The 16448-nt window shown below is 45.4% G+C and overlaps 1 protein-coding gene across 28 annotated transcripts in view; it reads right to left on the bottom strand.

The window, feature by feature from the left end:
- Positions 1–16448, bottom strand: part of TACC2 (transforming acidic coiled-coil containing protein 2) — a 257255-nt gene that overhangs the window by 219903 nt on the left and 20904 nt on the right. For 23 of the 28 annotated variants that reach the window (XM_032281868.1, XM_032281893.1, XM_032281894.1 and 20 more), the window contains exons 2-3: positions 12090–12168; positions 2105–2164 (exon numbers count right to left, since the gene is read on the bottom strand). In XM_032281868.1, coding sequence (XP_032137759.1) covers positions 2105–2164; positions 12090–12122 — 93 coding nt within the window. In that variant the 5' untranslated portion in view covers positions 12123–12168. Of the gene's footprint in view, positions 1–2104; positions 2165–12089; positions 12169–13896; positions 14596–16448 lie in introns of those variants that run through there. The other 5 variants (XM_032281896.1, XM_032281873.1, XM_032281872.1 and 2 more) reach the window with 3 other exon arrangements.

The raw sequence follows: 16448 nt of genomic DNA, 5'->3' as shown, positions 1-16448 counted from the left end.
CAGTGAACTATGATCACATTACTGTACTCCAGCCTTGGCAACAGAATAAGACCCAGTTGGAAGGAAAGAAGGAGGGAAGGAGGAAAGGAAGGAAAGAAAGTTTCCCAGGGGCTGGGGAAAGGGAGGATGGGGAGTTGGTGTGTAATGGGCAGTTTCCGTTTGGGAAGATGAAAACGTTCTGGAGCCGGATGGTGGTGATGGTTGCACAGCAATGTACTGATGTACCTAATTCCACTGACATGTCCACTGAAAATGGTTATAATGGTAAATCTTACTTACACAAAGTTTACTGCAATAATAAAAGATAGCCCCTGAACCCGGTTACCACTGGAAATTTTATGATGTGTTGTCTACCTATTAGCACCTCAGAAGGAAACTTCATTCAAGCAGATCACAGCTGAATTGTTCGCTACTGATTCTCAAGTGCTAGAACAATGCCTGGTAAGCAATACACACACAATAAAGTTTCAAATGAAACCACTGTATTTACTCACTGATGTCTGTTTATTCACTTGCTTATCTGACTTCCCAGTTGGCTATAAGTTCCAGAGGGCAGGCCCTTGTTTGTCTTGCCCCTCTAGTGATCACAGCACCTAAATAAGTACCAGCTGCCCAGCAGGGAGGGGTTTCCCAAATGCCCACCAAGCTAATAAAAAACTATATCCACATCACATCTTGGCGTGGGAGCTTGGGACTGAGCTCTTGAGCTCTGCTGCAAAGCGCTATGGAAGACCTCTGGGAGATGGAGCCGGACAAAGTGCTCCTCCCCTCACAGGGACAGCCCTGGAGCCTGGACTAGAATCCCCCAAGATGACATCTTGTCTCCAACCTGCCGCTCATTTATGGCAATGAGCAAGAGCCTTGTCCTCCGGATCCACCATGCACAAAACTGAAAAATAATGGAGGTGGACCAGATCAGTGTTTCTTTCTAACTCTGATTTCAAAGCATTTTCTTCTAAGAGCCGCCTTGCAATATAAAGTCACATAGGGTAAGCTGTCCTGGTGGAAGGTCGGCACGGGAACGGGGGGGTGTAGGTAGCTGGATTCTGCCCTCTCCACTTCCTCTTTGTCCTGGGCCAGTCCTAGAAGCATTGCTATTGGCTCCAGGATTTCTGGGAACCCAGTTTGGAAACCACTGTCCCAGCAGCCTTAGAGCCCCAGGGTTCTGATTCTCACTCCTCCACTCACCCAAATGACCTGGGATGATTAACCTTCCGAGCCTCCTTCTGTATTCATAAAACATGAGTCAGCAGCCCAGCTCATGGGATTATGAGCAGAAGCAGATGAACTCACACACGTGAAAAGGCTTCCCGACACCCTATGCAAATGGTTATTTCAGGACCTTAAACATCACTCCTTGCTGGAATGTGCAAAGAAAAAAATGTATCCAGTGCACCCACCTAACAGCCATCCACCTGGACGACTGCCATACCTGGCCAGGTGGGAAGGGGACTTCAGAGCAGGCCAGTGAGGAGCCAGGGGTTTTACAGCATCACCCTGACCACACCCGTGAACACACACTAACTTCAACGTCCTCTCCAGGAAAATGCACTGTGAGGTGATGCAAAGCTGCTTATTTACCCCCTTCCCCAGAGGATGGCAAACGCTGGGCAGAGCTACAGCAGTGGGACTCTGCCGGCACACTGTTGCATGACACCGAGAGCTGATTCTGAATTTAATCTTCTTTTATGACAAATCGGTTTTGCTCATAGGCAGCAAATGTGGGGCCACCACCCCATCCCCAGCTTCACTGGAGGCCAAAGGAAATCAAGGCAGAAGAGCTTGGAGGCATTAGTGTTGGTGTGTTGGTTCCTGGCATCTGCGTTTTCTGCTGGCAACACAGGCCTTATTCAGCATCGCAAAACACGTCAACCAAGCCAGTCTTGGACAGGTACTAACATGCTATCCTAAAAAATCTGAACATAAATTGTCAATTTCAACTGTGTTTTACAACTTATTTGGGGTGGATGGAAGGAAGCAATGGAAGAGGGAGGAGGAGAAAACCTAAATAAATAAAAGCACATGCCACACCAAATGTTTGCAACCATCTAGGCATTAGAAAGGGGCTAGAGGGAAGCCATGCAGAATGCACAATCCCCAGTACCTGTGGGGGCTCAGGGTCTGGAGGCCACAGGATGACGTTATGCAAGCCGGCATCCTCCTGCTGAAACGCAAAGGGATCTCGCCGTTAGGAAAGGTCACAAGGAACAGGACCAGATGGGCAATCTTGGCTGTTTTTGTTTTTTTAGTGTTTTTTTTCTTTTTTTCTTTTTCTTTCTTTTTCTTTTTGGAGACAGAGTCTCACTCTGTCACTCAGGCTGGAGTGCGATCTCAGCTCACTGCAACCTCCACCTCCCAGGTTCAAGCAATTCTCCTGTCTCAGCCTCCCGAGTAGTTGAGATTACTGACATGCCTAGCTAATTCTTGTATTTTCAGTAGAGATGGGGTTTCCTCATGTTGGCCAGGATGGTTTCGAACTCCTGACCTTAGGTGATCACCTGCCTCGGTCTCCCACAGTGCTGGGATTACAGGCGTGAGCCACCACACCTGGCCATGGTTTTTATTCCCAAGCCAAACCCATGAGGTGTGTTCCCACACTGCCCATGACATCCCAGAAATTAGACAACAGAGAGAGAGGAGGAACCAGGAGCCCGTGGGTGTGTGAAGTACACAAGGGCCAGGACCGGGCAGGCCTGTCCCTCACCCTTCACCCTGGTGACACAGCTGCTCCTCAATGCCTGCTCCTTCATCTGTGAACAGGGGGTTTCTTTAGACTTGCATCTTTCCTTCCAAACATTCCCTAGCAAGCAGGATTCAGGGACCTCCAGGTACACTCATAGTCAGTCAGAGAGTCTCCTGAGGGCCGAGGGGCCTGGGTGTAATGGGAGGTATGCCTGCTGGGGCAGAGATCGCAGTTTGGAGGCGTTCACAATGATCCTAGTGTGAGAGGGTGGGGTTGTGACAGCAGGGAGGGGGACGAGAAAAACGGTCAGAAAAGATAATGTCATGGATATGTGCTGCCTTTATGCCTTTTGAGAAACTACTCCAAGTGATACTGAAGGTGCTGGTATAGAGCTGGGCCTGCCTTGGTCCTATTAAGGCAGGTGCATGACTCACATGGCTATCAGAGTGTCCCACATTCTGCACATGATTGACTTCAGAGAGAGCACATGACACAATCAGGGTCAGTTAGATTCCTTATGGGGGCTGATTAGCAGGCTGGGGCCGGGCTGGGTGGCTCATGCCTATAATCCTAGCACTTTGGGAGGCTGAGGCGGGCAGATCACCTGAGGTTAGGAGTTCAAGACCAGCCTGGCCAATGAAGTGAAACCCCATCTCCACTAAAAGAAATACAAAACTTAGGCAGGCGTGGCGGTGCATACCTGTAATCCCAGCTACTCAGGAGGCAGAGGCAGGAGAATCACTTGAACCCAGGAGGTGGAGGTTCCAGTGAGCCAAGACTGTGCCACTGCACTCCAGCTTGGGTGACAGAGTGAGGCTCTGTCTCGAAAAAAAAGAAGGCTGGACCATTGACTGGAAGAAGCGTGGAGGCTGGACACACCAAGGGCATCTTTTCTACCAGGCTGGAGGCACCTCCTGGACACTAGGTAATCACAGAGGAAAGCAGAACGTGATCCAGTGAGAGGGATCCCCAGAGCCATCTTTTGAATCTCTGGACTCAGCCACTATTGCAGCCAGACCCTCTCTGTGGGCTTCTCAATTCCATAAGCCAACAATCCCTTTCTCTGCTTATGGTCATCGAAGACAGGCTTCTGTCTCTTACAAGCTTAAAAAAAGTTAGCCTGCCTGAAATTTGGAAGGCTAAATGGCCAGGCCATTCATCAATTAATTAATTAGACATAGGGTAATATATCACATGCGGGGAGTGGGAGCGGGTGGAGTCAGGGGGAGCCCCCAGATTTCTGTCTTGGAAGGCCAGGTAGATCATGGTACCCAAGATGGGGATCATCACAGGAGGATGAACATGCTGGGGGCAGAAGGCTGAGTTCAGATTTGAGGGACTTGGGGTGGCTGTGGGTCACTAGGTGCCGAGGTCCAGGAGACAAAGGAAAGGTAGGTCTGGGGCCCGGTTCCCTGGGAGAGCCCTGAGTCCTGCAGCCAAACACACCCACGCTTCATTTCTATTTGTTTCTCTACCAAAGGCAGACCTCATCTGGTCCTGAAATCCGCCAGACAGGGTTATGTCTGGCTGAGGCTGGAGCAGTGAAAACTTGCAGAGCCAGGAAAAGATCTGCTCACTCAAGGAGAATGTAGGCTGAGGAGGGAGGATGGAGTCAGGAGCTGGTAGGAAGTGAGAAATGAGGGATGGGTGGAATGGGATGTGGTTATTTAACCCCCCACACCAGCATTTGACCTTCCTAATCAGTAAAGATCTGAAGCATTAGAACACCCATTGCCTGCCAGGACGCAGTGAGACAGAATCTCATGCCCTGCTCAGAGAAGTATAAGCTGACATCACTGTTCTGGAAGGCATTCTGACAATGTATACAGCAAGAGCCTTTTGAAAGTACTAACCCTTCATTTGACAGCGCAATTTGATTTTTATGAGTGTATCCTAAGTAAACAGTGTACATTCAATTCTGGACGGGGGTTTCGTGAAAGTAATGGGGAGAAAATGTCAGCCATTTTCAACTTCGCCTATATTCAGGTAGAAATACATCTCAGGTTAAAGAAGTTTACCCACCTCCCCGAGGCATTCTGTTAAAGCAGTTAAGCCACAATGTTCCTGTATTCTAGGGCTTCTCAACCTCAGCGCTGTTGACATTTTGTGCTGGATAATTCTTTGTTGTCGGGGACTATCTGTGCACTGTAGAATACTTGGCAGCAACACTGACCTCTACCTACCAGACGCCAGTAGCACCCCATCTCTGAATTGTGACAACAAAAACTGTCTTGAGACACTGCTAAATGTCCCCTGAAGCACAAAATGACGTACCTCCCGCCCTGACCCACTGCTCAATCGTGTTTGTAGCTGGTAGTGGGGCCTGCAGGGGGTTTGGGGTCCAAAAGGATCCGTAAGACCCCAAAGAAGGGGTTGAACTTGAGCTGCTTGGTTTGTTAATAAGCAGGACTAAAGGCCAAAATACGTCTAGTGGCCCGTACTGTGCACTTTGAGGGCACTCACCCCATAGCTGTGCCCTTCTCAACTCTAAAACACAAGACAGAACATTCCTTCAAGTGGAAATTACTGGGAGGCATGCCCGGAGCCAACCCCAGCCAGCAGGCACATTTGTTTGGCCCACAGAGTGCTTAAAAATAATTGAAATTAGTTGCCAACATTTTTTTAAATATAAGATTTCTTTACACAATCTCTTCTAGAAACAGAAGAGAAGCAGCACTTTTCAACTCATTTTGTGAGGCTAGTATTAACTCGATGCAAAACCAGACAAAAAAGAAAACGACAGAGCAATATTTCTTACGAATTTAGATACAAAGGTCTTCAACAAAGTGTTAGCAAATTGAATCCAACAACATGTAAAAATAATTATACACCCTGATCAAGTGGAATTTATTCCAGGCAAGCAAGGCTGGTTCAACATTTGACAATCGATCAGTGTAATCCAATATATCAACAGGCCGAAGAAGAAAGATCATCCAATTACATCGATTGATGCAGAGAAGGCTTCTGACAAAACCCAACACTCATTCATGATAAAAACCCACAGCAAACTAGGAATAGAGAACTTCCTCAATTTGGTTACAAGTATTATGTTTAAAAACAAAACTCTACAGCTAATATCTTACTTAACAGTGAAAGACTGACTTGGAACCAGGGAAAGATGTCTCCTCTTGCTGCTCTTGCTTAACACAGGACTGAAAGTCCTAGCCACTGTAATAAAGGAGGAAGGAAGGAGGGAAGGAGGGAAGGAGGGAAGAAGGGAGGGAGGGAGGGAGGGAGGGAAAAGGTATACAGAATGGAAAAAAAAAAAAAGAAATAAAACTGCCCCATTTGCAAATAACACAATTATGTACATAGAAAATCCCAAGAAATCTACAAAAACAAACAAACTTCTTAGAACTAATAAGTGAGTTCAGCATGGTCACAGGATACAAAATCAGCCTGCAAAAATCAATACATTAATAATGAACATGTGAATACCAAAATTAAAAACATGATACCATTTACAGTCACTCTAAACAAAATATAATACTTAGGTATTAACTCCATAAAATACATGCAGGCTCTATATGTTGAAGATTACAAAAATGATAATGAAAACGAAAATAGGCTGGGCGCAGTGGCACATGCCTGGAATCCCAGCCCTTGGGGAGGCTGAGGCGGGCTGATCACCTGAGGTCAGGAGTTCGAGACCAGCCTGGCCAACATAGTAAAACCCCGTCTCTACTAAAAATACAAAAATTAGCTGGGCATGGTGGTGCACACCTATAGTCTCAGCTACTTCTTGGGAGGCTGAGGCAGGAGAATCCCTTGAACCCAGGAGGCGGAGGTTGCAGTGAGCCGAGATTGTGCTACTGCACTCCAGCCTGGGTGACAGAGTGAGACTCCATCTCAAAAAAAGAAAATAAAGATGACCTAAATAAATGGAGAGACATACCATGTCTTTATGGATTGAAAGATCCAATATAGTAAAGAAGTCAATCCTCCTCAAATTAATCTGTAATTTGACTATAATTCCTATCAAAATCTCAGAAGGTATTTTGTAGACTTGAATAGATTTATTCTAATATTTATACGGAAAGTCACAGGTGCAAGAATAGCAAAACAATTTTGGAAAAGAATAAAGTAAGAAGACTCACTCTACCTGATTTCAAGACTTATTATTAGCTACAGTAATCAAGACAATCAATGGACAAGAATAGCAAACCCAGAAACAGAGCCACGCAAATATGTGTAACTGATTTTTGACAAAGGTGCAGAAACAGTTTAATGGCAGAAGAATACTCTTTTCAACAAATGTTGCTAGAAAGATGGACATTCATAAGTTTAAAAAAAAAGCAAAAAAATGAATCTCACCCTCAAGAGAATGAGAATACAAGCCACAGGCTGGGAGAAATTATTTCCAAAGGACACACTTTGTCCAAAGTATACAAGAAATTCATAAAATTCAACAAGAAAACAACCTAATTTTAAAATGGGCCAAAGACCTGAACAGATACCTCACCAAAGGAGATATACAGATGGCAAATAAGCATATGAAAAGATGTCCCACATCCTATGTCAACAGGAACATGCAGATTAAAATAAGATACTACTATATACCTATTAGAATGACTCAAAATCTAGAAATACTGACCACACCAAGTGCTGGGGAGGATATGGAACACGAACTCTCATTCACTGCTGGTAGGGATGCACAATGCTACCGCCACTTTGAAAGACAGTTTGGTGGTTTCTTACAAAATGAAACATACTCTTATATGATTCAGCAATCACACTCCTAGGTATCTACCCAAAGGAGCTGAAAACTTATGTCCACACAAAAACCAGCACACAGATGTTTATAGTAGTTTTATTTATAATTGCCAAAACTTGGAAGCAACCAAGATGTTATTCAGCAGATCAATAAACTGGTACATTCAGGCAATGGAAAATTATTCAGGGCTAAAAAGCAATGATCAAGAAATGAAAAGACATGAAGGAACCTTAAATGCACATTACTGAGTGAAAGAAGCCAACATGAAAAGGCTACATACAGCTGGGGGCGGTGGCTCACACCTGTAATCCCAGCACTTCGGGAGGCTGAGGCGGGAGGATCTTGAGGTCAAGAGATCCAGACCATCCTGGTCAATATAGTGAAATCCTGTCTCTACTGAAAATACAAAAATTAGCTGGGAGTGGTGGTGTGCACCTGTAGTCCCAGCAACTCAGGAGGCTGAGGCAGGAAAATCACTTCAACACAGGAGGCGGAGGTTGCAGTGAGCCAAGGTTGCACCACAACACTCCAGCCTGGGTGACAGAGTGAGACTCCATCTCAAAAACAAAAAATAAATTAAAAGAAAAGAAAAGAAAAGGCTACATACTGTAAGATCCAACCACATTACATTCTGGAAAAGGCGAAACTCTGTAGACAGTACAAAGATTAGTGGTTGCCAGGGATTGACCGGTGTGGGAGGGATGAGCAGGTGGAGCCCAGAGGATTTTTAGGGCAGTGAAACTACCCCGCATGATACTAGTCATTTGTCCAAACCCAGAGAATGTGAAACACCTAAATCATGTACTTTACACAACAATTAACTCAAAATGAATTATGCACTCAAATATAAAATGTAAAACTTTAAAACTCTTACTGAAAGAAAGAAAAGCAGAAAATCTTCAGGTTGTTCTTGTCAGCAGAGTTCTTAGATTTAATACCAAAAGCAGTACCCCTAAGAGGAAAAACTGATCAACTGTTCCTCATCAAAATTATATACTTGGCCGGGCGCGGTGGCTCACGCCTGTAATCCCAGCACTGTGGGAGGCCGAGGTGGGTGGATCACGAGGTCAAGAGATCGAGACCATCCTGGTCAACATGGTGAAACCCCGTCTCTACTAAAAATACAAAAAATTAGCTGGGCATGGTGGCGCGTGCCTGTAATCCCAGCGACACAGGAGGCTGGGGCAGGAGAATTGCCTGACCCCGGGAGGCGGAGGTTGCGGTGAGCCAAGATGGCGCCATTGCACTCCAGCCTGGGTAACAAGAGGGAAACTCCGTCTCAAAAAAAAAAAAAAAAAATATATATATATATATATATACGTATATATATATATACTTTTGCTCTGTAAAAGATCCTATTAAAAGGATGAAAAGACATGTTACAGAATTGAAGAAAATACCTGCAAACCACGAACTGACAAAGGATTAGTCTAGACTATATAAAGAACTCTGAAAACTCTTCTAAAAAATAACGATAATAATCCAGTTAGAAAATGGGCAAAAGACATACACCTATTTTTAACCGAAGAGAATATGTAGATGGTAGATAAACACATAAAAGGTGTTCAATAGCTTTATCCATTATCAAAATGTAAATTAAAACCACACGGAGATATCACAACACACCTATCATTGGAATAGCAACACTAAAAAGTGACACCACTAAATGACATCCAAGGTACAAAAACACCAGATCCCTCATACGTTGCTAGTGGGAATGAAAAGTGCCATAGCAACTCTAGAAAAGTTTGTCAGTTCCATATAAAACTCAACATGCAACTGTCATACAACCCAGCAACTGCACTCCTGGGCATTTATCTTAGGGAAATGAAAACGTGTGTTCTCAAAAATCATCTGCACACACGTGTTCAAGGCAGCTTTATCTGCAATAGACAAAAACCGGAAACAATCTAGAAGAGTGTCAACGGGTGAATGGTTCAACAAAATGTACAGTACATCTACTCCTGGAATACCACTCAGCAATAAAAAGGAATGACCTGTTGAAACACACAGTACTTGGATAAATCTCAAGAGATTTATGCTAAGAGGGAAAAAAAAAAAGCCAATCCTTAAAGGCCACAGACTGTATGACTCCATTTATATAACGTTCTTGAAATGACAACATTATAGAAATAGGAAACAATACAGAATAGGCATAGTGGTTGTCAGGGGTTAGGGAAGAGAAGACAGAGAGGTGGGCGTGGCTATAGAAGGGCAACAAGGGGAATCCCCTGGTGATGGGCATGCTCTGTTATCTTGACTGTATCAATGTCAGTATCCAGGTTGTGATATTGCATTATAGTTTGGCAAGATATTACCCTTAAGGGAAACTAAGTAATGGGTACATGGGAACTTTCTGTATTCTTTCTTTTTTTTAAATTTATTTTTGAGACAGGGTCTTACTCTGTTGCCCAGGCTAGAGTATAGTAGTGCAAACATAGCTCACTTCAGCCTCAGTCTCCCAGGCTCAAGCAATCCTCCCACCTCAGCCCCTTGAGCAGTGGGGGCTACAGGCATGCACCACCACACCCAGCTAATCTTTTTCTTTGGTAGAGATGAGATCTCCCTATGTTGCCCAGGCTAATCTCCAACTCCAAGGCTGAAGCTATCCTCCCACCTTGGCCTCCCAAAGTGCTGGGCTTATAGGTGTCAGCCACTGTACTTGGCCTCTCTGTATTGTTTTTTAAAACTGCATGTGAATCTACTAATATCTCAAAATAATAAGTTTAATTTCAAAACTTAACATTTCATAGAAAACTATGGCTTTCTGAGTTCTTTCAAACTCAAACACTGGGCTCATCTTCCCACAGGACAATCATCCTCTGGAGCTGATGGTAGCTGCCTTTTTAGACAGTAGGACAAGAACCACCCCCCAACCTCCCCAACCCCCGCCCCCGCCATCTGCCAGAGCACTCGCCACTCCCTGTTGTCTCACACCCAGCCTTTTAATGCAATTCTTGTTTCTGGCCTGCCCCTAAAGACCCTGGAGTTCAACGCCTCTTCTTTTGACACTTGTTTTCCTGCTTGAGGAAAGAAGGTTGTAGAGGCCAGGCGTGGTGGCTCGCGCCTGTAATCCCAGCACTTTGGGAGTCTGAGGCGGGCGAATCACGAGGTCAGGAATTCGAGACCAGCCTCACCAACGTGATGAAACCCCATCTCTACTAAAAATATAAAAAATTAGCTGGGCGTGGTGGCACACACCTGTAGTCCCAGCTACCTGGGAGGCTGAGGCAAGAGAATTGCTTGAACCGAGGAGGCGGAGGCTGCAGTGAGCCAAGATTGCTCCACTGCACTCCAGACTGGGCAACAGAGTGAGATTTTGTCTCCAAATATATACATGTATATACAAAAATTAGCTGGGCAATTTTGTAGGGAAGAAAAAGGCAGAGGGAAAATGAATTACAGTGTGTGAGTTTTTAGATCCAATTTTCTTATTCAAGGAACTCAATGCCTTTAATCCAAAGTTTCCAGTTCGTGTGAGATAAATGGAAAAGTGTCTCCCTGATTTTGTTCACCAAGGCATTAAGTTAAAACTTTCAAACTTAAAATAGATAATAAAAAATTTGAATATGTTGTAATAATCTCAGCCTGTGCACAATGAAGCAGTTAAAGTCCATTCTTCCATTGTGAAAACCTTGCTTAAGATGAGAATGGCCATTCACATTGAATCTGCCCAACACTGATAAATTTCAGAATCTTTTTTTTTTTTTTTTTTTTTTTTTTTTTTTTTGAGATAGAGTCTCTGTTGCCAGTCTGGAGTGCAGCAGCACAATCTCAGCTCACTGCAACCTCTACCTCCCAGGTTCAAGTGATTCTCCCACCTCAGGCTCCAGAGTAGCTGGGGTTACAGGCATGCGCCACCACACCCAGCTAATTTTTGTGTTTTTAGTAGAGATGGGGTTTCACCATGTTGGCCAGGCTGGTCTCAATTTCCTGACCTCGTGATCCATCCATCTCAGCCTCCCAAAGTGCTGGGATTACAGGTGTCAGCCACCATGCCTGGCTGATTTCATAATCATTTTTTAATGGCCATAGTGTTATTTGGGGGAGCAGCATGGAAAGGTTTTATTTTAACCTCTGCTAAATCCATGTAAGTTGATGGGTGGGCACAACCTAGGAAAAATGTGCCAATCTCTCTTATGTCAGTTTTAGAAGACAGAATAAAAAGTAAGGGCAGGCCTGGTGGCTCATGCTTATCAACCCAGTGCTTTGGGAAGCCAAGGAAGGAGAATTGCTTGAGTCCAGGAGTTCAAGTTCAGCCTGGGCAACATAGCCAGACCCCATCTCCACAAAACCTAAAAATTAAAAAATTAGCCAGGCGTGGTGGTGCATGCCTGTAGTTCCAGCTGGAAGGCTGCATGGCAGGAGGATTGCTTGAGTCCAGGAGTTCGAAGCTGGAGTGAGCTATGATCATGCCACTGCACTCCAGCCTGGGTGACAAAGCAAGAGCCTGTCTATAAAAATAGTAAGTAGAACTAGCGTTTCTGGCTTTAACTAGAGCTAGCCTTAATCATAAGAGAATTCTGATGACATGAAAAATGGCCACATCAATCCACAAATGTCTGCACGTATCTACGCAGAAGCTATCTTGGCTTGTGCCTTCTTGGGTGAAGATGAGATGCTGTAAAGAGAGCTTAGTCAAGGTCTGCCAAGAGCACTATGTATCTTGAGGGAGAAGCTTCCTACACCCACCTGGTTGTCCGAGGTGCTGTTCTCATTGCCCATGGTGATTCAGGGTGCCCAGCGTCCCCCAGAATTTTGTCAGAGGTGACTGGAAGAAACAAAAGGGTATAAACATCTGTGAAATGAAAACAGATCTGAGGTTTTTTCTGTCTGCTCATCTCCCCAAACTCAAAAGCCAGATGATGGGAAATGTTTATCTCTACAGTCACACCATGGAAAATTACTTTTGAAGGGTTTTCTTTCGCGATCTGCCACCCGGACTTCTTTCCCAATACGGACTGGTGTTTTTATTCCCCACCCCGCGGTTGGCAGACACTTCTGAAAAATGAGTTTGTTACTGAGACTCTGAGCTAGTGCCAGCATATACTTATACGTATATATACAAACGGAGTGACAAAAGGGGTCCGTTTGCCAAAGAGCCTGAGGAATGCTGCTCGCCGGATTATTTGCTGTTTCTAATTGTGTTCACTTTGGAAATTCAGAGTGTGGCTGGTTTCCCACCGTTAGTGATGGCAGAGCTTGGCGTCAGACATCAGGAGGCGTGAAACTCACTGCTCTCCAACAACATATGGTTTTTATTTTTTTTACTCTAAACACTTGTTTCATCAAATCAGTTTCACTTCTGCACACAGTTTTTATCAAGGCAGAATGGCTTTCTTGCTAAGGAAACTGGGCGATCGGGACCAAACGAGATCGTGCAAGGCAGCACACTGCCAAATCAACTGGAATCATTTCATGGGCTCAGTTAGTGACAGGGTTTATTAATGATCATCTTCATTAGGATGCTTCCCACACAGTTCACAGAGAAGCCCAGCACATTTACTGACCTCATCCAACTGAATCCCACAGGGTGCTATGACATATGCAGGCCTAGAGGTGCTACCTTCACTTTTTCTAGTTAGAAAACCTAAATTACAGAAAACTTCAAAAAAAAGCAGAGACTTTCAGAGCTGGAGCCACAGAGATGACCCGTCTAACCCAGTAGGGGAACTCAGGCTGGAGAAGGTAAGGAGTTTGCCAAAGACCCAGCCTGGGGAGGCCAAAAGTTGGAAACAGACCTCAAACTCCAGCCTTCTAATTGAAGATTTCTTCGTGGAAATATGGTTTTCATCATATCATTTCCTAGGAGAGCTTAAAATTCACCCATTGACTTGCTTATTCATTTAACCAACATTGACTGAGTAGCCACCCTGCACTCTGTGTACCGAACCATCACTGGAAAATAAAATGGAAGTGGTTCCAACAGGCCCAATTAAAATGCCTTCAAACTGAGAAAACCGTGAGTGAGTGAGTGATGTCCCCACAGCACTCAATCTCTCACTCCTAACCCTCAATCAAAAGGATATGATTCCTTAATCCTTTCTTGCCTTTTGCTGTAGACACACACACGCACACATGCTCTCTTAGAGAAGGTAAAAATCTACACACATTTACAATTAATCACTTCTATTTATTTTTTATGTTCATTGGGAAGATGATCCCTCATTAGAAAATATTGAGTGTTGGAATCATTGTTTTATCAATTATTAACTTCCTTTTATCTTTCAGGTTGAACCATAAGGCTGAATGTAATATTAATACATGACAATCATTAACAAAATTAAACGCTGTAACCTTATTAAAATCAAGGCATCTGAACTCGGTTTTTAAACAAACAGACTAAAGAGACTGGCGAAACTCCTGGTGAGGTATACATTTCAAAACCTCCGAGGGAAGCCTGGCTTCGTCCCTCTTGTAGGGAACTCTGCAACCACCACCCTCTCGGGCTTTCCCAAGACCAGAACCGAAGGTGCACACACCTCTGCCTCCTACTTACATTCGGGGGTGTTCTGGACTTGGAGGCTGCCGGCGCATGGAAAGTCTGCCCTTCAGCAACCGGACTTTCTCCTCCTCCATTCAGAATTGTGCGAGTTCTAAGCAGAGCCCCCGACCCACCTCAAGCAGTCGGGCAAACAGCGCGTCTCCGCCCTCACACTGGTGCAAGCCAGCTGCACTTCCTACCTGGGCAGGGGCGGTGCGGTGCGGATCGGTCGCGATTAGACAAGCGTTCCTGCCCACGTGAAATCAGCATTTCCCAGCCCGTCAGTTTCAGGGCCTTTCACACAGGGATTTTCCCCGTTATTACATCAGCAGGGCTCCTTTCAGAAAAGGCTTATCCAAACTAAAGCGGGCCCCTGCCATCTGATTGGCCGCACCTAGACGCTCAGAGCTGTCCCTTGCAAGGAGCCCTGCGCCAGGAACCTCTCACCTCTCTCTTGGCCTTTATGCAGTAAGGCCGGGAACAAGCCTTTCTTTCAAAAAGAAGCCAACTGCTCCCAGGGCTTCCTGTTTGCACCTGGGCAAATTACGCCGTAAATAATGTGGAAACGCACATACAAAAAGAAAACAAACTTGCAAAAATGTGATGACGCAGCAGTCTGGCACCTGTTTATAGAGTGTGCAAAATGTACTTACCCAGGCGTGGCTTGAGTTTCGGCAAGTGAGGTCATAAAAAACAGCAGACTTGCCCAGATCGCTGATAGGCAGAACTGCCGGCCCACCCTGGGTGGAAGAGGCCCTGCGGAACCCACCCAAAGACCCTCCCGCCTAGTAGCGTCTCGCCGCTCCCCCCCGCAGTTCCTCCAGTTATTTACCACTCAGCCATCCTTTGCGTGCATGCAGCCAGTGTCTGTTTTTGTGTAGTGCAGAGCCTTTCAGGCAAATGGAAGTTCCTTACCCCTGCCACAAGGTAGGACCACTCCATAGAAACAAATTAGCATTTATTTCATCACAGGCTTGCAGGAGACCAGGCATCTTACCAAAGCTCAGAGGACCCTTAGGAGCTCCTGGGAGGTGGTGGAGGAAGCTCGATGAGGAGGGTGGGTAGATGCAGCAAACCACCATGGCACACTTCTACCCATGTAACAAACCTGCACGTTCTGCACATGTATCTTTTTTTTTTTAGAATAAATAAATAAATAGAATGAGATCTAGTTTTACATTAAATAGAAGAAGAAGAGGAGAAGGAGGAGGAGGAGGAGGAAGAAGAAGAAGAATTCCATTACTAGGTTAAAAAAAAATGTTCAATGTGAGAGACAAGACTGTTTGCCTCTTTCCCCTCAAAAAACCACAGGATAATTTTTCTTTTTCTTTCTTTTTTTTTTTTCTGAGACAGTTTCATTCTGTCACTCAGGCTAAATGAAGTACGGTGACTCTATCTCGGCTCTTTGCAACCTCTTCCTCCACGGTTCAAGTGATTCTCCTGCCTCAGCCTCTCAAATAGCTGGGACTACAGGCACCTGCCACCACGCCCAGCTAACTTTTGTATTTTAAGTAGAGATGGGGTTTCACCATGTTGGCCAGGCTGGTCTTGAACTCCTGACCTCAGGTGATCCGCCCACCTTAGCCTCCAAAGTGCTTGGATTACAGGCGTGAGCCACCATGATCGGCCAAACTAGGGACTACTCCTAAGGACTGGGGGAGGGAGGGAGAAAGGATGGCTCACCAAAATGGCAACGGCACAGGGGACTTTGCAGGTGGGGCATGTGCAATGCTCCAACTTCAGTTGTGTGCATTGCTGTGATGTAAAATCCATAAAGCGCCCTCCAGGAACCGCTTTCCAGAAACCACCCTCCAGAAACTGTCAACTCTGTGACCCACACAAATGCCTGGAGTGATTGGGCTTCCGTGACAGTGTGAATGCTCTGAGCAGGGAGGAGAGCCTGCTCTGGTCTGCTCCGGCTGCTGTAACCCCACCACAGATTTGAAGGCTTCAGCGACAGTTATTGCCTCATCATCCTGGAGGCTGGACATTCGAGATCAAGGTGTTGGCCGGCTTGGCGTCCTCTGAGTCCTCTCCCTTCAGCTTGTGGGTGGCAGTCTTCTCCCCATGTCTTCACATGGTCCTCCCTCTGAACCCGTCTATGTCCTAATCTCTTCTTCTGAGGACAACAGCTGTGTTGGATTAGGCACCCCCCCATAGGACCTCATTTCATCTTAATTACGTCTTGAAAGGTCTTATCTCCAAAGGCAATCACATTCTAAGGTACTAGGGTTAGGATTTCAACACATGAATTTCGTGGGAACACAAACAAATTGGGCATCTCACAGAAGAAGAAACTTGGAGTCGGAAGAAGCTAGGGGAAAATGTAAAGCAGAGGCATTTGGAGAAGTCTTTGGGAAGGCAATGACACGGTGCCCAGAATGGGGCAGTTTAAACCACTCTTAACTAGAGCTTCAGAGCACAGAGGTGAGAAAGGCCAGGCATGCAGGGACTCACCCTTTTTTTTTTTTTTTTTTTTTTTTTTTTTTTGTGGATGACTTGCCCCCTGAGGATCAAGTCGGCGGCGAGGCATGAGCAGTCCACCGCTCGCGACTGGTATCCCCGGG

This window comes from Sapajus apella, unplaced genomic scaffold, assembly GCF_009761245.1.
Source record: "Sapajus apella isolate SASKATOON/1434 unplaced genomic scaffold, GSC_monkey_1.0 scaffold13, whole genome shotgun sequence".
NCBI classification, from domain to species: Eukaryota; Metazoa; Chordata; class Mammalia; order Primates; family Cebidae; genus Sapajus; species Sapajus apella.
Note: the sequence above shows the minus strand (reverse complement) of the source record. Positions and strands in the feature narration are given on the sequence as shown.